General features: G+C 50.0%; 1 protein-coding gene and 1 pseudogene across 1 annotated transcript in view; both read right to left on the bottom strand.

Annotated features, from left to right (window-relative positions):
* LOC149348949 (lysosomal alpha-mannosidase-like) overlaps positions 1-23,234 on the bottom strand; it is a 278,443-nt gene that overhangs the window by 20,316 nt on the left and 234,893 nt on the right. Inside the window, exons 2-5 of the mRNA XM_089541055.1 lie at positions 18,960-19,130; positions 6,223-6,577; positions 4,850-4,941; positions 4,156-4,209 (exon numbers count right to left, since the gene is read on the bottom strand). Coding sequence (XP_089397181.1) covers positions 4,156-4,209; positions 4,850-4,941; positions 6,223-6,577; positions 18,960-19,130 — 672 coding nt within the window. The remainder of the gene's footprint in view (positions 1-4,155; positions 4,210-4,849; positions 4,942-6,222; positions 6,578-18,959; positions 19,131-23,234) is intronic.
* LOC149348964 (nucleoside diphosphate kinase pseudogene) lies at positions 11,155-11,959 on the bottom strand (annotated as a pseudogene).

Genomic DNA, 23,234 nt, shown 5'->3' with positions numbered 1-23,234 from the left:
TCTGCATGAATGCTAGATTTGCGGCACTGTGGACACCTGAGGGGTGTCATGAGCTCCGACAACTGTGCGAAGCAGAGGGTCCAGGATTTTCCGTTTTATAGAAGAGAAAAAGTACCCAAGACATTGCGTAGAAGCTGTTCACGAAAGGCAGGTGAAGTAGTCCTGTTCAGTGCATTTAGCCGTATTGTCCCTGTTGATCAGTGAGTGGACATTGAAAAATTTTCAAGTTCTGAAGCTGAGTCTTTTACGCGCCGCTCAGCTTTCAGGCGGTCCCTTAAATTGTTAAAAAGAAGGCGATCGGATTTGCCTTCGTGCGACATCGTCAAGCCGTCCTTCCAGAGATTTCTGCCCGGTGCAAGGTTGTAAGGGAACAAGTGTGCTCAGATTTATTGTCATATTCAGGAACCCACAATGTTGTTTTGATAAACGTATTCACTCCTCATGTCTCGAGCTGCCATACTAGCGATAATGCTTTCTCTATTTCACGGAATGAGAAAGCGAGGCTATAAAACTGTAGAAATGTGGAATAATTCCAGCTCACTGGTCGTTGAGCATAAGTGGCATTCCAGTATCAGCAACATACCATTTATGCCGAGATATCATCCACATTTTGCCCGTTGTTTTCGAAAAAAAAAGGCCATCCACTGTACTCTTACTGCGAAAATAACGAGAGTGAGTCGTACGGGAGACGCCCTGGCAGAAGATTATATTAACCTAAATAAAAAGTATTTAGTGTAGCAATAATCAAAATAAAACTGTTGTTCACGAAATTAAAAACCCCTAAACCCTAATTAAGCGTACTCAAAAGCTCCCCGATTGGCTTGTCTTTTTCTAATTTTGTGCTGAACACAAGCATTTGTCACATCTCCGTTTAGAAAAACGGCATAGCTCGCTCGAATGCTCATCTTTCCTGCTGGTGACCGGCCGAGCACGTCGTGAATACACTTATGTGTTTATTTGAATAAAAAAAAATCTCTGCCTCTCCCGTAACCGAGAGTAGAGTAAGCATGAAATGTTTACGGGCCTAATGTCATCTCGGTGGACACCCGAACCGCACCGTACAGGAAGGGAGGAACGCCACCACCCGTTCAGCGCGATGCCTTGCCATTTGGTTTTTTGAGGAAAGGAAATGGCGCAGTAATTCTCTGCCATCTCGGTGGACACCCGAACCGCACCGTAAAGCAAGGGAGGAACGCCACCACCCGTTCGGCGCGATGCCTTGCCCTTTGAACGCAGCGCTTCTCCCCCGGGCCCCTGTGCACCTGCGCAGCTTTGCTTCGATGCGCGAAGCCCCTAAGAGATCACGTACGACAACGAAGTGTACGTGGCATTTATGTGCTTTTTGCAGGCGTTATTAGAAATCGGAAATTATATTTCCGTGCATTATCAAACGCACAGCGCGACTGATATCTTGATAAACATTGAGAAGGCACTGGCAGCAGTTATTTTTTGTGACTCGTTTGGAGACCAACCGTTGCTTGCATGCCGGTCGCGTAGGAGGGCTTAGAGAGTCTCGTTAAATCTCGTTAAGTCTCGTACGGTGCCCGGATGTTCTCGTTTCAGAGCCCGGATGACTGGAATTCAGTGCCCGGATGACTCGATTTCAGTGCCCGGATGACTCGATTTCAGTGCCCGGATGACTCGATTTCAGTGCCCGGATGACTCCATTTCAGTGCCCGGATGACTCGATTTCAGTGCCCGGATGATGGCTCTCGGTCTCGGCGTGACGTCACCACACTGCCGACAACGGGGGCTAAAAGCATTTCATGCTTAAAAACTATCGCATGGCCAGTTTTCAGCAAGGGCTATGACGAAAAAATAAAGACAACAAACGCTGTGTGACACGTCTATAGCGAATGCCTAGATGAATACAGCGAATACTGGAACAGCTAAATGTGGTGGCAAGAAATGTAAATACTGTCCGAAGACGTTAATAAAATCGCGTGCATCGCTATGCGTTGAAATATTCTGCTGACAAAATTAACGAAAGCGGCGGTCAAGCGCGTTTGCATCGTCACCTGCAGCATTTTCCAAAGCAAGGTTCTAGTAACAAGCGCAGCGTCGCCACCACGTTCACTCCACTTCAAAGGGCAACTGACCACCCTCTCTGCGCTGCTCCTACCGCGATCAGCATTGCACCCCTCGAAACTCCACCGTGGAGCCTCTGTTTCCTTTATAGAGCTCAACACAATAAACGAAACTGCGGAAAGTGCAGCCGGGTATAATGCCAGTCAAGGCGCAAAGTAATGTGGGCTGTCGTGCAGACGACGCCACGAAGGACTACAACCAAGATGGCGGCTGGCTACTTCCGGTAAACGCGCGCATGCGCAGTAGGCTTTGTGAAATCGGTCTATTGAGTGGAACCCGGGGGAAGGAACGCTCGGGCAGCCGCGTGAGCGGCCTCGTTCCCCTCAATCCCCTGGTGACCGGGCACCCATACTATCTGTTTTTACTCATAGCCGAATTCGAATTTCTCTCAAATGCCAATAGTATTCTGCGGGCGAGCGGCGCTATCCTACCCCGCACGTAATTTCGGCAGGCCTGCTGCGAGTCCGACATTATGTACGCTGCGTCGGAGTGGGTGGCGGCCAGTGCAATCGCCACTTCCTCCAACATTAGCGCGTCGCTACTTTTTACCGAGAGCCCGTTCACCTGCTTTCCCTCGTGCACCACCGCAATGGTGCAGATGCCCCCCTCGGTTGGACTTTGTCAGTTAAGACACTCCCCAAAAACATGAATTGGGAGTATAATCAGGGGAGGCGTGAAGCCAGGGCAAAATTTATTCAAAATTATTACGGAAATAGGACAGGCATATACTACGTTTATGTCCAGGGAAGGAGACCTAGTGCCATCTAGTGCCATACAAAGTAGGGGTGTGCGAATATTCGAAATTTTCGAATATAATTCGAATATTATATATTTAGTATTCGTATTCGATTCGAAATACAAGTATTCGTATTGTCTCGCAAAATTCGACCCGACGCGAATATTCGTAACTAGCCGAATATTCATTGTGAGCACCGGCGTTCATTTCGGTCCGCAAGCCCTATTGACAGAAACATAACAACAAGTCGGCGCCCAGAGCAATGCGCATTCCTTCCTCCAAGGGCCATGCCGTAGCTGACTGCGCTGGTGAGCTTCTTTGCGGCTATACCTGCGAAGCTGGTATAGTCAAAGCTGTGCACGAAGTACCTCGCAATACGTGCCAGGTCAGTGCCAAGTGAGAGGGCCTTTTCTGTGGCTGGAGGAGTCGGTTCAGCTAGAAGGGAACTAGTTCTGCCTGCCCATGTGGAGCAGCGGGTTTTCCTTCACGACAACCTTTTATGTTCATCCCAGCAACGCGCGTTCGTGCTGATGGCAAGCTAGCCTTAATAAATGCTGTGTACCAGACATCTTCTCTGGTATTTCCACTCTTCTAAAAATAACTTTCGAGACTCATACTTTTTGTGCAGCCAAACACACCTTTTGTGTTCATTTAATCATCTATAGTTGAACTGTGATGTTCTTGCGTGCTCAAATAAATGTTTTGTAGTGGTTAAATGCGTCTGTCCTTGATTATTCGATATTCGATTCGATATTCGGAGCCAAGTATTCGTATTCGATTCGTATTCGAAAAATTTGATATTCGCACACCCCTAAATTAAAAAGCTCTTTCTCGAATACTTTTAGAGACTGTGCTGTCATCTGGTGAGCATGGCCAGAGTCGCATCTCCTCTTCGGGGGATGTCAAAAGGCCGAGACTAAGCTCCAGCATGTTTTTACGATGGCGCTCAGAAAAAAATCATGCAGATTCGCGTATATTTCAACAAATGGCAAAGCCCATTTCAGCACGCAAGCACACATCGGAGGGACTTCGGAACTTTCGTAATTTTCTCTTTATTGGACATCGCCTAGCACATATCCAGATATTTGAAACTTTTCCGAAACATATTTCAGTCGTGTACTGAAACCCGATTTATATTTTGTCAGGACCACAAAAGAAATCAGTTACGCAATTTACATTAGACGTCTCATGAGGGTTTACCGAGGGTATATATAGAGAAAAGGAGACTTTAAATGTATATTGCAAAAGCTACATTACAGAAAGACATGCCCAGTACAAAGCGCTGAGTCAGAACACGTGGAGAATAGACAAAACGAGAAAAATTCGCTTGCCTTTGACGCTGCGCTCCGGATGAAATTCTCCGCCCTCGCAACGGAGTTGGCTACCTGGACGGGGAAGAGTGAAAATCTCAGATGGTAATGAGCGGTTCGAGATAAATTTCGCTATGACTATGACTATGAATATGGCAATAACTACGAGGGTTACGCAGGGCGAATGAACGCGATTGGTATTCGCATATTTTTAATCATGAGAAATACGTGTTATTCACCGTTACGTGTAGTATTTCCACTAATTTTTAAATCACGTTTTGCTATTTGAAACAGAGAGCGCCAACACTCTATAAGGAGCCGTATGTAACGAAACCGTCTACAATTCAGATCGCTTTATAAGTCCCGCTCCTATTGGTCACCACTGACGCCATCTCCACTCCTATTGGTCGCCGTCCGCCGGCAACCAAGACGAGGGGGTGGCGTCAGCGGTGACCAATAGGAGCGGGGATTTTAGACTGGTCTAAATTGTAGAGGGGTTTCGTAATATGGGGGTGCGTTACGTTTCCATAGGTCGCCATAAAATGCTATTATGGCTGACCCGCGTCTGATGACCATTGTTGCTATCGAAACCTTGTTTAGTAAGGCACTCTAGGTTTCCACTGAAACGCGGTCGAAGCTGCCAGGATTCGAACCCTCTACCTTAGGCTCAGCAGTTGAACTCCAATGCCATATAAGATTATGTACGACACCGTACCGTCATCTTGTCCTTGGGGCATTCGGCGTCGAAGCAGTAACCCTCGGGCCATCCTCGGCGAGCGGAAGCGGTGAAGATTTCGCCAGCATCACCTGCGACAAACACAAAAATGGTCCGGTGTGAAAAAAATCCTGCTGAATTTGTCGAAACAGAGGTTGCAATACGATAGCAACAAGAAGATAGGCTACTACTTTGGGCTTCACAATCGAGTTTCTTTAAATTCCAGCACATTGAAAAGTAAACACCTGAGGAACTTTAAAGTGGCTTTGACAGCTCTTTTTGTAAATTTTTTCCCATCACACCATCGGTGAACGATCAACTCGAAGGAATGGGAAAAAGGGGCGCGTATTTTGCTGACGTTTTCACAACATTCAGAGCATAAATGCGCGATGAAGAGTGAATGATAATAAAGCCCTTTTAGCTGTAAAAAATGACTGAACGGTGTCGCCAGGCTCGGGTAGCTGAGCAGAAAACAACAGTTTAGTATACCAGGTGTTTCAGGGAAGGTGATCAGTAATTTTTAAAAGTAAGGGTTTTTAGGTAAACACAAGGTTTTTTCCGGCATAGTGATACCATTGTTGGCCGACGTCAGAAAACAGGCGAATCATGTTCACTAGTGAAGTGATTAACTAGTTAACTCTTTAAGTATTACCGATAGGTCTTTGATTGAAATTAGAGATATGCAGCCAGAAATTAGAAATAGCCATATATGTTTTTAGAATTTTAAAAATGAGGTTGTCCCCGCCGCTATGGTTCAACTTGTTTTGGCAACATTGTGACAGAAACACATGCACTTTCGAAAAGCATGCACGCAAAGCAACCCCTCCAGTGCACGTCCATATTATCGTCATCAGCCTGACTGCGCCCACTGCAGGGCAAAGGCCTCTTCAATTAACCCTATCCTTTGCCAGTTGCGGCTACCCTATCCTCGCAAACTTCTTAATCTCATCCGCCCACCGAACTTTCTGCAGCCCACTGCTACGCTTCCCTTCTCGTGGAATCCACTCCGTTACCCTTAATGGCCAGCGTGTATCTTGCCTTCGCATTAATATGCCCTGCCCAGGACCACTTCTTCTTGATTTCCACTACGATGTCATTAACTCGCGTTCGATCCCTCACCCACTCCGCCCACTTCCGATCTCTTAACGTTACACCTGTCATTTTGCTTTCCATAGCTCACTGCTTTGTTCTTAACTTAAGCTGAACCCTCTTTGTCAGCCCCCACGTTTCTGCCCCATAGGTGAGTACCAGTAGGATAGAGCTGTTGTATACTTTTCTCTTGCACATAACTAGTCGAAATAGCCAAATTTTTCAAGCTAAAGCAAGTTCAGCTACAAATGATTATCCGCAAACCTTCCGTGGCTTAAACGCACCGAGACTGGCGTCCGCCTTCCAGACGAACTGCGACGAGGCCAGGTTTCCGGGCAGGTGGCTCAGGAAGAGGCCCTGCAGACCCGCCTGCGAGAGGATCGAGGCGAGCTCGACCGAGTGACCCCACGTGTCCAGCTGCCAGGCGGCGCGCGGGCGGCCGCACTCGCCCAGGTTCTCGTGCAGCCAACGCATGCCCAACGTCAGCTGGTCCACCAGCGCCGAGTAGTGGCAACTGGCCTCGTCCGGCTGCACCCAGCCGCCGCCCAGGGGCTCCAGCCGACCGGAGTCCACCAGGCGACGCATGCGGGTTCGTGAGCTGACGTTCTGGTCCTCCCACCAGCGGGCCACGAAGGCCACCTGCGCGTTCGTAAGGAGCTGGCTTTGAGGAAAGGAAAGGCGCACTAACTCTTACACTTGGTAGGCCGCCGCGGTGGCTCAGTGGCTATGGTGCTCGGCTGCTGGCCCGAAAGACGCGGGTTCGATCCCGGCCGCGGCGGTTGAATTTCTTTGGAGGAGAAATTCGAGGCCCGTGTACTGTGCGATGTCAGTGCACGTTAAAGAACCCCGGGTGGTCGAAATTTCCGGAGCCCTCCACTACGGCGTCTCTCATAGCCTCAGTCGCTTTGGGACGTTAAACCCCATAAACCAAACCAACCATCTTACACTTGGTGGTGGTGGAGGTGGAACTTTATTTCTTGGTGAAAAATTTTCTCTTGAGCCAGAGAAATCGTGCAGCGCTACAGGCTTGCAAGACTCAGATTCCCCCCATCAGATAAAACGCTCTCCAAGCAACAGGCCAAAGCCTGGCGTAAACTTCAAACTAACACCTATCCAAATCCCCAATTGTGTAGCTTCTATTCGGAAGGAGTCTACTCAGACAAATGCAAAAATTGTGATGCGAAAGCCGATCTAAATCATATGATCTGGAACTGCCCGCGGTCGCTACCCGCGAGTCGATTCATTACCGACTCTGCTCATTGGGAGGCTCTATTGCTCAGCCCCGACCCGGGGACACAGATCAAGCTCCTCCAGCTGGTTGAAGACGCCGCCGCTGCCTAAGGGATAGCGGCCGCCGTTTAAGCGGGGGGCGACTTCGGGTCGCTCCTCTATATCCGCTGGTAATAAAGTTTCACCACCACCACCACCAGACAATTGGCTCGCTCGTCACCCACGCTTTCTGTAATGGCAAAAAGCGAAATAAACATTCATTCATTCATTCATTCATTCATTCATTCATTCATTCATTCATTCATTCATTCATTCATTCATTAAACACCATGCCATGCTGTGAACTAGGGTTATGGAAAGGCGCAGTAACTGTCTCAGTTCCCGATGGACACCTCAACCACGCCGCGAGGGAAGGGAGGATGGATGGATGGAAACAACTTTATTACACCAAAAAAAAAATCTTCCAGGGATGTCCCCTACTGGTCCAGGAGTCCACGGGCTAGCGCTTCACGTAAAGCCCGATCCACCAGCCATTTCTGGCCGGCGGATGAGCGGTCCGTAAAGCAGCCTCCCAGGAAGAATGAGTGGGATTGGGGATGGGGGGTACTGCCTTTGGGGAAGGACATTCCCAAAGGTAGTGGAAAAGTGTAGATCTGGGCACGCCACAGGTGTTACAATCAGGAGGAAAGGTGGGGTGAAAGCATGAGAGACGGTGGTGGGAAATAAGACAGCCTGTCTGTAATTGTCGCCATGTGGCGCTGGATGAGGGCGACAAGGTACTGTGGGGTGGTGGCAGTGTCATGCGGCTGAAAGGTGGGACGGAAAGAAGAGAGAGAGGAGCCATAGTCAAGGGCTCTGAATAAAATGGTTGCAGTTTAGCTGAGCTAAGCGTTGTTTAGCGAATTCGTCCCGACTACGCGGACGGCTCTGGCCTGCCTGCTCCGTCCATAGCGAGAACTGCAAGCGAATGCCGCGAGAGGTTGGTTGGTTGGTTGGTTGGTTGCGACTGAGAGAAGGATGAAATGGAAAAGTGCACGGGCCTGCCAACTGGCTCAAGCCGAGCCACCACCGCTGCCACGTGCAGATAGAGGAGAGTTGAAAGATAAGAGGACAGAGTAAAAGAGAGAGTAAAGACGCGCGTCGCAACAACCGCGTCCGCCGGAACGGACGCTGGCTGAAAAAACAGATACACGGCCGCAGCCCGGAGGCTGCAAACCGAATCGTCACCACCGCGAGAGCGGCTCCGGCTCCTTTTTCCGGCAAACGGCGAGTCACGTGGTTAGTCACGTGGCCACAGCTGCCAAGGCGGCGGTCGGCACCACGGTGGAAGAAACAGATATTCTTCCACCGTTGTCGGTACGGCGGCGGCGCGCGTGTGCAGCTGCGGCGAGTGACGTCGTATGTGACGTGGCTGCAACACCTCCATCGCCAAGTATAGGGGGGTGTTGCCATCACTCCTCCACTTGAAGGCCGCGGCGATGACGTTCACTTGACTAGGCGAGTAAAGTTTTCGCTTTAAAATTTCGACCATCCGGGGGTCTTCAACGTGCACTAACATCACACAGCACACGGGGGCCTCTTGCGTTTCGCCTGCATCGAAACGCAACCCGGCCGCGGCGGCCGCATGCGTTTCTTGCTGATTGAAGTGCTGACTGAATTCATTTTTGAGAGAGAGAGAGACAGCGCAACAAAGACGGGACGTGGAAACTGAGGGGTAAAGACAAACAGGCGCTGACTAACAACTTGGAACTTTGGAACAACTTGGAACAACTTGGACGTGGAACTTTCAGTTTCCACGTCCCGTCTTTGTTGCGCTGTTTCAAAAATGAATACGTACCAACTTGCCCAAATTTCTGCTTTACTCAATGCTGACTGAAGTTGGGCTTGAGTTGAGCTGAACGCGCAACTTGTTCATTCACTTGTGCCTTCTGAATAAATTGAAAGTAGGCGCCTCAGTTCGTGCTACTTGCAGCGAACGCGACAGTTACAATTTAGCGTCTGTCTACACGCAGCGATTTTAATGTCCAAGTAAAGAAGGCAAACCTTGCTTTCAGTGCTTTCAATAACCAAGATGATTTCAGTAACACATGTGAAGAGGTGTTCGATATTTTTGACGACTGAATATGCTTTCAAGCTGCCCTTTCTCTCTTTACTGACGCCCCCAAGAAATGACAGTACACAAATTTTAAAACGCCGCGACCGAGGTCGCAGTGCCGAACTCGTTCCGTTAGCGTCTACGCCATTCCGCTGCTGTCGTTGCGGTGTATTTCAGCTTGCCGGCAACCGGCGTCCGTATCGCGTTTCGCTTGCAAACGCCGACGATCGCAGCGCCTTTTCGCAGCATACGCTGTTCTGGGGTGTGCTTCAAAACTCTCGAGCACATTGCTCGTTCTAACATCGTTTATGCCTTCTCTGTAACGAGGATCGTGAACGAGAATGTTCCTGCTAGTTCTTGAAAAATGCTTGATTTTTTTTAGGAAAGGAAATACACAGTAACTGTCTCACATAACTCGGTGGACACCTGAACCGCGCCGTAAGGGAAGGGGTGAAGGTGGGCGTGAAAGAAGAAAGGACTAAAGAGGTGCCATAGTGGAGGGCTTTGGAATCATTTCGACCACCTGGGGATCTTTAACGTGCACTGACATCACACAGCACACGGGCGCCTTTTGCGTTACGCCTTCATCGAAATGCGGCCGCCACGGTCGGGTTAGAACCCGGCTACCCCGGTTCTGTAGACGAGCGCCTTAATCAGCGGGCCACCGAGGCGGGTATGTTCCTCTTTCGGTTTCAAAACGCTTGGCTTGAAACGCGATCAATAACTTTGCTGTGAATCTACGGTGAGACGACGACGAAGAACGCGGGCGCTTTTGCAACGCTATGCTCCATGGCCGATCCCCCATCGTGGGTATGTGCCATTAAGCCTGAGGACATCATCATCATCATCGCAGCATTCTTCCGCGAAGCGCTTTCAGTGCGTACTAATGTGCGCAAACTTTGCTTCTTCTTCAGGGACCTATCGCAGTTTGCTCGCGAAATTCTCTGGCCGTACGAAGTTTCGGCCGGAATTTTTTAGCCACTACCTCGCGGTTTCAGGATGCGCGTACTGCAACAAGAACGCGAACCGGCACATCCCCAGGTGGTAGAAATTAATCCGGAGCTCTCCACTACGGCACCTCTTTCACTCTTTCTTCGTTCACTCCCACCTTCCTCCCTTCCCTTACGGCGCGGTTGTGCACAAAGATGTGAGAATTATGGCAAGATGGGTATCTGTTACAACCAGCGTCTTCGCTTCTACGGACGCGGTTGTTGCGACGCGCATCTGTTCTTTCACGAGCTGAGCGGTTGTGGCTCAGCGCGAGCCAGTCGGCAGGCCCGTGCGATTTCTTTTCATCCTTCTTTCAGCCACAACAGCAACAACTGCGCCATTTCCTTTCCTCAATAAGCATTTTTTTTTTTACATCTGAAGAGGCCCAACGTCTGACATGGGTGCTGTGCACTGCGTCCACGCTGTGGCATTCGGCTGCTGACCCGAAAGACGCGGGTTGGATCCCGGCCACTGCAGCCGAATTTCGATGGAGGCGAAATTCTAGGGGCCCGTGTACTGTGCGTTGTCAGCGCATGCGTTAAAGAACCCCAGGCGGTCGAAATTTCCGGAGCCCTTCACTACGGCGTCCCTCATAGCCTGAGTCGCTTTGGGACATTAAACGCTCTTAAAACATGCTTCTGGCTTCACCCTCGAACTGGAAACTCTTGCAGCATGTTTCGACGTGCCGTTAAAACCTATTCCATACCAGCCGGTCACAGACTTACTGAAGATGTCCTGCTCACGTAATACACAGCGACTAAGAACCACGGACAGTCACTCAAAACGACCAGCGCCGAGCACATCTTCGCTGCGAAGGCAACGGGTCAGCGCATTAACGCATTGGCGACCAAAGAATGCTTTTGATACGCGCAAGAAAAAAAATAGAGACGCAGCCATCATGGAAGTAGGGAGGCCACTTTATTGGAACATGTTCGCGGCTGCGGCCAAACAACAAACTTGCCGCGAAGCAACAAGTAGCGAGCCTTCCCCCAGTGCCCTCCATCACTCGTACAGGAGCGGCTCCACGTGCGGCTTCCAGTCGACCAGCTCGGCCTCCTTGAACCACAGGGCGATCTCCTTCTTGGCGCTGTCCACGCTGTCACTTCCGTGGATCAGGTTTCGGCCCACCTGGACGCAGAAGTCTCCGCGGACCGTGCCCAGGGTAGCCTGGAGGGGGTTGGTCGCTCCGATCATGTCCCGGCCCGTCAAGATGGCGTTGGCTCCCTCCCACACCATGGGCACCACCGGCCCGGTCTGCATGAACTTGACCAGGCCGTTGAAGAAGGGGCGGCCCGCGAGGTCGGCGTAGTGCTCCTTGAGCAGCTTCTCGTCAGCCACCATGAACTTGAGCGCGACCAGCTTGTAGCCGCGGTTCTCGAAGCGCTTGATGATCTCGCCCACCAAGCCGCGTTGGACGCCGTCGGGCTTGACCATGATGAAGGTGCGTTCTCGGGGCGCCATGTTTCGCTGATGGATCAAGGAGCCGCAGGCGGGGGACTCCACGCACGCGTCGCCGGCAGAGAGGTGGGACGTGGCGCCGTCGCCGTGAGCCGAGGGGTCCTGGTCTGGTGGAAGAGAGGCGGAATGAGCTGGCTGGGCGGCACTTGCCATGGAAGCTGCCTGGAAGCGGCTCGCGTTCCGAGTGTCGCTCGTGTTCTGAGATGACGTCGGGGGTAGCACGAGGGAGCGCGAGGCGATGGCGATGGTGCTGACGCGAGAGGCACGAGCGCTAGTGACGCCCTCTTGAGAGCGTCTTGCGTCTGAAGCGCGTGCTTGGTTCGAAGAAGGATGACTGTCGGATAGGACGCTCGGTCAGTGCATGGGTGGCCAACTTCGTAGATATAAAGGATGCAGACGCCGCCTGTGAGCTGTAATGTGTCGTTCTCTTAGGATATGGATACTGATATTTTCGGGAACTTAAAAAAGTCGATTCGTCTCCTACAGATGGCGCGCCAATGTGTATATTTAAAAATTTACCCCATAAAGTGTTTGGAGCTTACTGGCAACTTCGCAGATGTACCACTTTTTTCTCGTCTGCTACTAGCACAAGACCTTTCTAGAGCAATAAATGTCTTTCCTATCCTATCCTAAGCGGTATAATGAATAGTATCACAGCCCATATGATTAATGACGTTTGAGTCGGATGGTGCATATATTATTTTGTGCGGCTTCCAGAGTTGTTTGTGCTGCTTCGGCGACTTGGGACTTGGCGGGTGATTCGAGTCGTGATTTTTTATTACCTCGATCTGATGTTATGGACAGTCAGTGTAGGTAAAATGCGTTTCATACTCTCCTGGGGAGGGGGCGGGTGGGGTATTGTTTCGCCAATGGTGAGATGGCTAATCAAAACCTGAATAAAAATCGTTTCTTTCTGCAAGTGAATAAATAACGAAGTGTCGTAGATCTGGAGTAGCGACACAGCGTTAAGCTGTACATATTCCTCAGGATAGTGTGATCCTGGCAGCTTATTTCAGCCTTCCCTCGAACACCTGGCATTCTTCAAGCGAGACCTAATGAGAATCTCTGGGCAGCGTACGCGCCTTTATTAGTTTACATTGGCTAGGACTGAACATGTACTTTAATTTTCATTTCTATGCCTGCTTTGCTGGGCAGAACGGCAGGAGGAGTCACTTCATACAAAAACCAGAAAGCGCGCGACTTGAGTTTGTAACACGGAGATTTGTTTTTTTCTTTTTGACGTTCGTCCTCGTGTTTCTGCTTCCTTTGTCGTCATGTAGGTTTATTTCTTGGCTAGAAACGCAGGCGACACGTTTTCCCGAACGCAGCGCCAAACCTTCTACAATTCCGTGCCTAATTCTGTGCCTGTCGGTTCGTTATTGCTCAGCCCCATATGTCCTTCATTCTTCTTTTGCAGCAGGTGCACACGGGAGCTTTGTGCCACGGCTTACCGTAACGCCAACGAGTACTCTGCCTTCTTAGTAGACATTTCTTCGTATAGCTATTGAAATTGTACTGTGCGATGTCAGTACACGTTAAGGAACCCCAGGTGGTCGAAATTTTCGGAGCCCTTCACTACGGCGTCCCTCATAGCCTGAGTCGCTTTGGGACGTTAAATCCGAATAAACCAATAAACCAACCATATAGCCATTGACTGTAACGACCAAGGACGGTAGCAGTCCACCTTAAATCCGCTTTGTGTGCACAGTTATTAAGCAATGATAGAAGACACCGTGTCAGTGGTCGGTATTTAACTCGACCAGAAACCGGTAATTCCCTCTGCATCCGAATTTCTCGCGTGTACTGTCGAGCTCAGTGTGGGCTGCAACGCAGAAGGCGTGGTTTATATATAGAGAAAACACTGTTATTAGGAGCAAATGTTGGAGGGATGCCTTTAGAGGGTGAAGCTCTTAGTACAGGGCCCCCTTTGCCGTAGCTATCTGGATGGCCTATGCGATAAATTCACGCTGGTTGTCCAGGACTGTGCTAGACAGGATGGCTTCTCAGCGGGACAGGGAGGGGAGGGGTAGGGGGGGGGGGTACTGAGGGAGGATTGCGACATTCCAATGTTTTCGGGCTTATGGGGCTTAAAGGCCTACTTGACCGAAAGTTTACTTCGGCTAATTTTGCGCTGGATAAAGTGTGCAAGTTATGAACAATATTTATATTTAATATTAGGGCTCTGACGCGTCTAGAATTTTAGTTAGAAGCGTTCAAAAACCTCTGTAGCAGACGACGCAGTCCCCTAGCGGTGTGTTGGACAACTAACAAACCTGACCGGAAATGACGCACAATTGAGACACCGGCATCGCCGGCTCGCCAGTTTCAGGCGTTCAGAAGTGAGTGCGCGCTCCTTGTAGGCTCTTCTTCTGGCTCGTTTCTGGCTGTTTTCACCGCGAAGCTCGATGGTCTCCGAGAAAAATACTGCTAGCATCATGTTGACGAAGTGCGTGGCCGCGGAAAGGAATACGAGGAATGCGGAAAGCACCATGCATACCTCTCGGCCACCGCCCTTCACCCCCGATCTCGAAAGCTGGTGTCAGCTGTCTGGCGCTCAAGTTTTAATGTGAATAGACCTCTCCTCGGGTACGTCACGCGAGAGCGAGTGACGTCACAGCGATGACGTTTCCGGCTAACGCCGGGAACCCGATGGGCAAAACAGCCCTCCGTTTGCGTGCGATCCCGTATAGTTTTGCTGGGCGAGCAAGGAAGCTATCGCAGTGCGGGCGCCGGAACCCGTGCCTCGACCCTGTCTCGTGATGCCTGCGAGCTGCTGTGCCGTGGGATGCACTAACCGTGCCAAGAAAGGCGTCCGCTTTTTTCGTTTTCCGCGGGACGAGAATCTCCCGAAGGTGCACGCAATGCGTCGAGATAAATGGAAGACAAGACCGGCAGATAGGATATGCGGAGCGCACTTCATCTCTGGTGGGAAACATTCCTTTCTTTCACTTGCTGATTTTGAAGAGCTAGCGAGGTGAATGGCACTGTGACCTTTTTTTTTTCTGGTCTTATCCGCCAACGCAGGCGCCCCGTCCTCGTTACCGGACCACCCGGACCGGGTGTCCAGCGTTTTCTCATTCAAGAAGAGAAATCCCAGCGCATATGAAGAAGTGTGGTCGTTTTGAGCGGACAATGAAGCAAAAACGCCGTTCAAGTACAAAAGTCCTTCATTACGAAGGCTCTCCGTCGTTGCTTGTGCACGCATGTTTATTACACAGGCGCTAGTTGGATGCGTTTACGCGTGCGCTTGTGGCCCGTGCAGAGCACCGTGTTGTATTTACGGTAATTTTGTCCACATAAAGTAAGCAAATGACATTTGATGTACCAGTATGCGCTGCGTCCTTAACAGAAGTGGATTTATTTGTCACTCACGGAGGATGCGGTGTGGCTGGCGGTCATGCTCGCACCACGGATGCAATAAGCTTTCTGCCAAAAAATTAAGGGTTAGTATGATTTTCCCTATAAATTTCCCTATAAAGTCGGCTGCCAAAACTTGGCGCACGTGCCTTTCCGCTGCAAGAACGTACGCCTTCAGCGAACGGTACCACTTCATGCTCTCAGTAGTGTAAGGGCCGGGCGTCTGAACGAGACAAACGTATATGTCGCCAAAACGCACGTTTGGCCACAATTTCGGGTCGTTTCTCCAGTCCTTCAAAACGAAGGGGTCAGGGTACTGTTTCCCGTCGACTTTCAACTTTTCAACATATAGCTGCCGGGCGATTTCAGGCAGTGATTTCGCGTACTCTGACAGCTCCATCGCTTCCTAGGCACGTACGAGAGCGTTGGATGCCAGCCGAAGAGGGAGCGTTTTGCCCATCGCCGCTAGGAAGGAGAGCGCTGCAGTCGCTGCACGTGCGGTCCGTGACGTCACGTTGTTTACTCGAGGGAGAGGTCTATTCCCCTCTCTTCTTCAAAAAAGATAATGGTGGGTGACTGACGCTTCTGCCTCGCGCTAACCCCTTTTGTGGGTTGAACTTTGTCAATAGACCTGTCCCGGTCTACATCGTGCATCAGAGCACGTACGTGTTTCTGGCATGATCGGCAAAGCATGCCACGAACCGAGATGGTAATAATTCGGAGAAGAAAGGCTTAGAGGCGTGTCTAATCGGGAGAATAAAGAGGACGGGAGACCACTTGTCTCAAGCTAGCTTAGCCGGTTCAGAAGCTAAAGTGGACGGTTTTGCTCATCGAGCAGCGCGCCCTTTTGACAGGTATCAAGTGAGGGCAGGCTAGTTGGTGGTTGACAATGGAGTGCATATTGCAGCCGCGCAAAACGACGAGGGACGAAGAGAGGAAAGCAGAGGACAAGATGCGGACCCGCGTCTTGTCCTGTGCTTTCCTCTCTTCGTCCCTCGTCGTTTTGCGCGGTTCTCCATTGCCCTTTTGACGGCACGTTGTTTACACCAGGCAGAAGTCTAAGGAAAGGTCTGCTTCGTCTGAAAAGGAATCAACATATGCACGCGTTTACTGCACGTACAGCTGTGCCCAATGTGCAATAATGGCGTCGTGCGCCGAGTGTATCTGCTGCCTCGAAGATTCGCAGGCCCGGCTGAGAATCCTGGAAGGAAACATGGGCGTTACTGAAAACGTCGAATTTCTTACTGCCTCACGTCGTTCATACTTGAGGTCGATTACAGGAAGCTTCAGCGTTACCATTCGAGGCTCGTCTCCAAGACCTCAGAGAACTGAACGCATGTTATTTGAATTATATTTTTCAAATGAAGACAACACGTAATTTTGATTATATGTTCTTCATTAGTACTCAGTAGGTACAGACACTGCCTACGGTAATTTGCGCGGTGGGTGTAAATGGTCGACTGGGGTCCGGCAACCACGTCGTTCTGCCCCGTTGTGTGGTTTGAAAAGATTAGAAAAACTTTTCCGTCCCTGCAGTACACGGGCTGCAAGTGATTCTAGGTAAATACAGTAATGAACGCAGCGCATAAGTTTTTGTCCATTTGAATCGGCATGTATTTCGCAACGCGCAGTGGCTGGCCCGACCGAGGCGCGCAAAGATGAACCAGCCCACCATCGGCACCGCATTGATGCCACGGTCCTCGAAGAGAAAAATATACTTTTATTTTGCAACACAAATTTTGCTTCTGGCATATTCTTTCGCTTAACGCAGCGCTTGATTCTCTTGAGCTCCCTTTTTAGACATCCAGCTGTTTTTATTGATTTACCTCGCGTTCACAGCACCTGTTCCAAATTTATATGCGCAGGCAGGAATACCTTTCGACGGGGGAGAAAAATGAGAAGGAAAAGGAGAAGCAGGTCATTTTTTTTTTATCAAGACAACAACCATATTGCACGCACAGCAGAGCGCACATATGTGCTGTTGGCACGCGCGTGCCTGCTCAAAAAAGCCGACTTGATAATACAAGCACTTCTACTTGGCCTCCATTTGAATATGCTTGCTTTCTCCGCTATGTCCGAACTTTGCGCAAGCTGTAATCGAATACTGCCAGGCAAACAACGCTCACTAGCATTGCGGCGCGATCATCTTCGCTGAGGTTGAGCGAGGAGTTTTCTAGTCTACTACAGCAAATAAAACACGTTTAAAACTTTTTCTAGGGTCTTTGATCCGTTTTAAGATGTGTGTTTTCACATATAACCAGTATTTATCGCACAAAGTGCTGCACGCGCTACCGGTACCAGCGCTTTGCTCGGGCCGCAACGAGCAGACGCTCCGAACCTGTCAGGCCTCCAGTCTCAAACATGCGTCACTTCCGGCGGGCGGCAATGGCGCCCGTTTTTCCAGTTTCGGTATTGAAAACTCCGATTTTTGCGTGCCTTTGGCACCATAACTGCTTGAAATTGGAGCGTAATGTTTTGTGGGTAGCATAATACGGGGGTGTACTATGAAAAAACAACCTTTTTACGGTTTGAAAAATTTCGGTCAAGTAGGCCTTTAACGTCACAAAGCGACTCCGGCTATGAGGGACGCCGTAGTGAAGGGCACCGGAATAGTTTCGACCACCCGGGGTTCTTCAACGTGCACTGAGATCGCACAGCACACGGGACCGCTGAGGCCGGGATCGAACCCGCGTCTTTCGGGTCAGCAGCCGAGCGCTATAACCGCGGCGGCTGCGGCATTCCTATGTGGTATGGTAGAGGGTTCTATGAGCGCCACAAAAATGGCCATTCGTGGGGTAGTGTGTGGGGTAAAATATTTGCTATCAGCGCAAGAAAGGGGAAAGTGTTAATCTGGATTTGGCGGCACGATGCCGCCTCCTCTCACCAGGGTTTTTTGTGAGATGGTCAGTATATTCTGCGGGAGAGTCGGTAACGCTGGAGCATGTGGGAATAGGTGAGTTTTTGGAGCTCAGTTCTCGAAGCATTGGGTTCTCTCGGGAGCTCAAAACTTGAGCGCTTAGCCGTGGATAAAAAGTATGAAGTACATTGAATGCTTATGCAAATTTAGCCCTCTATGGGAAAGATGACTGATGTAGTTAAAAGCAGAAACATCAGCTGGTTCAATATGGACGTGCTGTAAGTCAGAACGAGTGCAATAACGCATTAGGGATTGTGAATATCGTTGTTGTAACTGTGCGTCGCTGCCGCTATTCGATGGCCAAATCACAAATGATCTAACTTGATCCAGTCGATGAAAACTTAACTCGCTGAATTTATTTACAGATTAAGTACAGAGGATCAATAGCCAACAACTGCACATCTCTTGGAACGCTCGAGCAGTCAGCGGAGCTAGCTGCTCGTAGTTCGGCGTCCGGAGTACAACTGATTCTCCCCACGCAGTCCAAAGCAAGCCCCTTCCAACCGCGGCACTTTTGGGGGGCATCGGCGACCGCGCTCATACAAAGAACTTCCGCTTTGGGTGAGCCGGCAAGGCTCCTAACTGATTTCTTCGGAAGACCAGAGCGCGAGCCTCCAAACCCCCTCCCCCCCCCCCCCCCCCCCCCCAGGCGTTCCCCGGGCCAGAAGGTCATGTGGCGGAAAGCGACAAGTGGGAGACACATTGATGGATGGAAAAAACACACTAATGGGCGGTAGGGTGAGCCCATCCTTGACCGTCGCGTCGCAAGGTCGCAACAATCGTAATAAGGTTGTGAAGTCAGCCATTTCAGCTGAGCATAACCAGGCTGACTTTCGGGAAAGTCCCGTATGCTCCTCTAGGCCCCCACCTGTTAACGCTGATTGATTGCTCCAAAGTTGGAGTCGAAAAACCCGCCTAATTATGTGCGGTAATTTAAACATGTAGGCTTGCACAATGGTTACTTGTTCACCCACCTGGTCGAACGAGAAGCGCCGCGGGGAGTTTGGCGAGAGTTCTTCGACGACGGCGGACAGCGTGGGTTTGGCCCAGTTCTCGTACACATTCTCGAAGGTGTCCGAAGCGTCCAGGCGCCAGTAGGGCACCATGTGCAGGTTCAGCACGCCAGGCTTCGCCTCGGGGCATGTCTGCGAGAAATAGAGAGATCACTGCGGCAACCCGCATTGGAGAAATGCGAAACCAAAACGACCACATACTATGTCGACGTCGTCCGTGGATGTTCTGACGTCCACGTACTATATGGACGTCCAAGGCTATTTTGACGTCTAAGTGTATTTTTTCGCGTTTAATTAATTAATTGCACCTCATCAACGAAATTTTTCTCAAGGCAACATTTTATCACACACTATCTGTGACAATCACACTTTCACACATTTATTTTTATAGAACGAAGTAACCGTGCGTGCAAAATATGCGCGCACTTTTTGCTGACGCGACAGAGCCATATAATCCTATTGCATTAATGAAGGTCGGACACAAAGGGTTGATTTCTGACGCATTTGTAACTGTTTTTCTCGATATTCCCTCTACCCCCCCCCCCCCCCCTCTCTATCCCCCGCCCCCTTTCCTCCAGCGAGAATCGGTGTAGTGGAAGGCTCAACTATCGTCGTAAACATGGGACATAGGTTTAGAACTAAGAGATGATTTTGGGGTGAGGCAAGATGACCGTCTATCGTGACCCTTTCAGTTGCTTTAAGTCAGTTAGCCTACTGTAAAGTTATAGTAGGTTTAGACGCTCGGGCCACCATGTTCTATGTTTCCGGGTGATGTAAAAAACAGTGACGGCAGAAAGGATATGGCCTCAAAGGAAAGCTAACAGCTTACTCAGAAACTTCGCAGTTGAAGAAAAATTCGTCCTGGTCCAGGGTTCGAACCCGGGAATACCGCTTCACTGGAGCAGTCGCTCTAGCAACTGAGCTAATAGGGACGGCAAGCTGATGGTAGGGCGAGATAGAATTGATCAATAACTCTAAGTGCTTGTGCGTCGTAAACCTCCGCGCTTTGTCGTGGAGGAGTTTTATGGCTTTGCATGGTTATTAGTGGCGCACTGTTGCACCGCTTAGGTCTCGCGGACAGAGTCACTCTACTCGCGGACTTTAGACGGCGCTCTCAGACTATGATGCCAATATTTTGAACAGAAGTGATGGAAGTGGTGCGTTTGTTTGCTCCTTGATGCTTTTTTGTTGCGAGAGCAACACTACGCGAGTCGTCGAGCCATTTCGCGGAGCTGAGGCAAGGCCATACTGCGCATGCGCGAGGAACAGTGACGTCACACGGCGCACAGCTGGCGCGCCGCCGCCGTCGCTGCGCGGGTGACTCAGAGGTGCCGCCGCCGCGCTCGCCAGTTGCGCATGCGCAGTAGCGGCGCATAGCTAGCGTGCCGGGGCCGCCGCCGCGCCGCGCGCTCTCCATCGCCTCTCTCTCTCTCTCCTAAGTGCTTTCGCAATCCTGCAGAACTAAACCACTGCCCATTTTTATCAATGTTTATAGATATATTGTTTTTAATGTTGTCTTACTTTTGTATTCGCGAGTTGTCAAAGTTGCGGGAAGACCAGCAATTGGTCGGAAACGTGAATTTGTTCTGAAATTAACGGAATGCGTACGCTTGACGCGAAGCTCGTGGAGCGCGGCTGGCGGCAGCCAGCCGAGACAGTGTGGTCGCGGGTTTGAGGCCGACGGCGATCCCGCTGCAGCGCGGACTGCGGCCGGCGTCGAGCTGTTACCAGACACCCCGCTTGTGTGGGCCCTGGTGTGATTCTGCGGTTTGATGGTTGTTAAACTCTTACCCAGCTGATGGCCATGTGTACTACATATCATGCACCTGACATCCATGCACATGATGACCGTGTGTAAATAGTTATAAAATAATTGAGTATATGCTCAATGAGGTCTCTCCTCTTGTCTCAGCATGTCGCCGAGTTAGCGAGCTCATCACAACACTTGTGGTAATCAAAAAAAAATTAACTCCTGACATGTTTTAAAAGCTTGTTTCTGGCCCATGAGCATACGCTTTAATAAAACACGATGGTTATACCAGAGGAAAGTTCAAATTCTTTATTTCTGCCTTGTAAAGATACAGACAGCGGACGCGCAGAAAAAGCTGTGAGAGACAGCTTGACTAAGCTGCAGCCCCCTTTCGCTTGGCAGCAGCTTGACAGCAAGGCTTTTAATACAAAAGGCAGTTGCAAAGCGTGATAACAAGTATACAATAATGAGCAGGTACAAGAGAAAATGAAACAGCATTATACAATATTGACACAATATTTACATTGGGTAAACACAAGCAATGGCAGCAAAGAAAAAAAAGACACAAAACAAAAATCCTACATGCTAGCATACAAAGCACGCAAAGACCTGTTTGACGAACTGAAAAGGTCAAAATTGTTATATACCGTATTTTCCGGTGTATAAGACGCGGTTTTTTTACGAAAATCTTGCTGGTGCGTCCTATACAAGGGTGCGTCTTATATGCGAATTTTTCGTATTTTTTTGCGAGTTCAGAAATTACTCAGGTTCATTTTCAAGCTTTTTTACCGAAAAAATATCACTAGCAATGATGCGGTTGTAACACGGTTAATACTTCAATAAGGAGACCGTGGGACCCCTAGCCGTGAAACCACGTGACACCGTGACGTCACACCACGTGACATCGGATGAGAGAGCCGGCCTCCACCTCGCGCCGTCGCCGTGGGACCCCTAGCCGTCACGCCACGTGACACCGTGACGTCACACCACGTGACATCGGATGAGAGAGCCGGCCTCCACCTCGCGCCGTCGCCGTGGGATGCTTCGCATTCCCAAGGCTTAGCCAAGCTGAGCCTCAGCAATTTTTTTGATAGCGCATCCGAAGGTGAAGACTTCCAAGGTTTTAAGTAGAAATAAAACGTGGGCGGGAATGGCGTGAGTGATGCCTTTTTTGACCACTTAGTGTTGCTTACGAATTTCTCACAGGCACGGTGAATTTCATGATGGTCACGCAAGCGTGTTTAACTGATCCTCACTAGCCTAACTGGGTAAACAGGGGGGCGTCTTATATACGGGTGCGTCTTATATACCAACTTTTTCAATGACAGCCTGCATATATGGCGGGTGCGTCTTATACAAGGGTGCGTCTTATACACCGGAAAATACGGTACATACGCGTTTAGCAGGGAAGGAAGAGTGAACTGCAGGCGTTCTCTACCCGAGTTTAACCGTGGGGTCGGGACTATCCATGTCTCCGCATACCTTGTTGTGTAGCTTGCATGTCGGGTATGTAGTTCAGCAAGTTTACGTTGATTCACGAAAAAGCGCATCTCTCAAACGGACTGCACCTTCACTTAATCACTTTATTTGTTCATTCGTTGTGTTTTCGCGAAAAGATTGACCGTGGTCAGAATATGAACGGCGGTCGATGTGTGAAGACCTAAGGTCTCACGCAATTTCCTAGGTTTAATAGGAATAGCTGCATGACAGGTCTTCTCATAGATAAGTCGTGTTGGCACCGCCTTTGGCGTAGTACGTCGTACCGAAGAACTGACACGTATTCGTGCTGAGTGAAGAAAATAACATCCAGGCGACCTCAGCTGTAGAGTGCCAATCGCAGGATGGGCTTTCCCAACCTTGCGGAGTCGGTGGTAAAGTGATCTGGGGGTGAGCATGAGAGAGGGTTCAATTCCTGTGTAGAGGAGGAGGGGCTGTACAGTAATCACTATCACTATTCCGTTTAGTGGGCAGAGAAAAAATTTCTTTGAAAAAAAAAGACCGAAAACAAAGCGCAAATCTTATGTCACATGAAGTCATCCCACGTTCCATAGTGTCACGGTCCCAAGGAACTCTCCGAGCTCGCAGTGTTTCTTGTTTTGCGTGCTTGCGAGATACCGCGCAATCGGGGCCTTCAGACGCGTCACTCTGGCGTCGCTCTCCCTTCTAGCCGTATTCGATAAACGCTACACGGCCTCTCTTACTCGGAGCAGAGTCACAGCATCGAGCTATCAGCCATATGCGCATCCAACCGCCCGTGCCCTTGGCCATCGCGACCCATGCATCGCTTGCTGTCCTTGTGTGATTGCCGCTGCAGCTTCGGATTTCCAAGATTTCCTTCAAGTTTACGAAAAACAGAACGCGTCGCTCCTTGAATGAGGGAACACGATAGCAGCACTGAGCTTCACTAGAGTGTTTTCCCGGGTAGTCTGCTTCCGTGAAATAATGGTCGTGATGAAGTAGGACCACGCGTTTTCACACAATGGGAT

Source organism: Amblyomma mixtum, chromosome 4 (genome assembly GCF_055824585.1).
Source record: "Amblyomma mixtum isolate Tamu chromosome 4, ASM5582458v1, whole genome shotgun sequence".
Lineage (NCBI taxonomy): Eukaryota > Metazoa > Arthropoda > Arachnida > Ixodida > Ixodidae > Amblyomma > Amblyomma mixtum.
The sequence above is the reverse complement of the archived record's forward strand: the minus strand, read 5'-3'. Positions and strand labels throughout refer to the sequence as shown.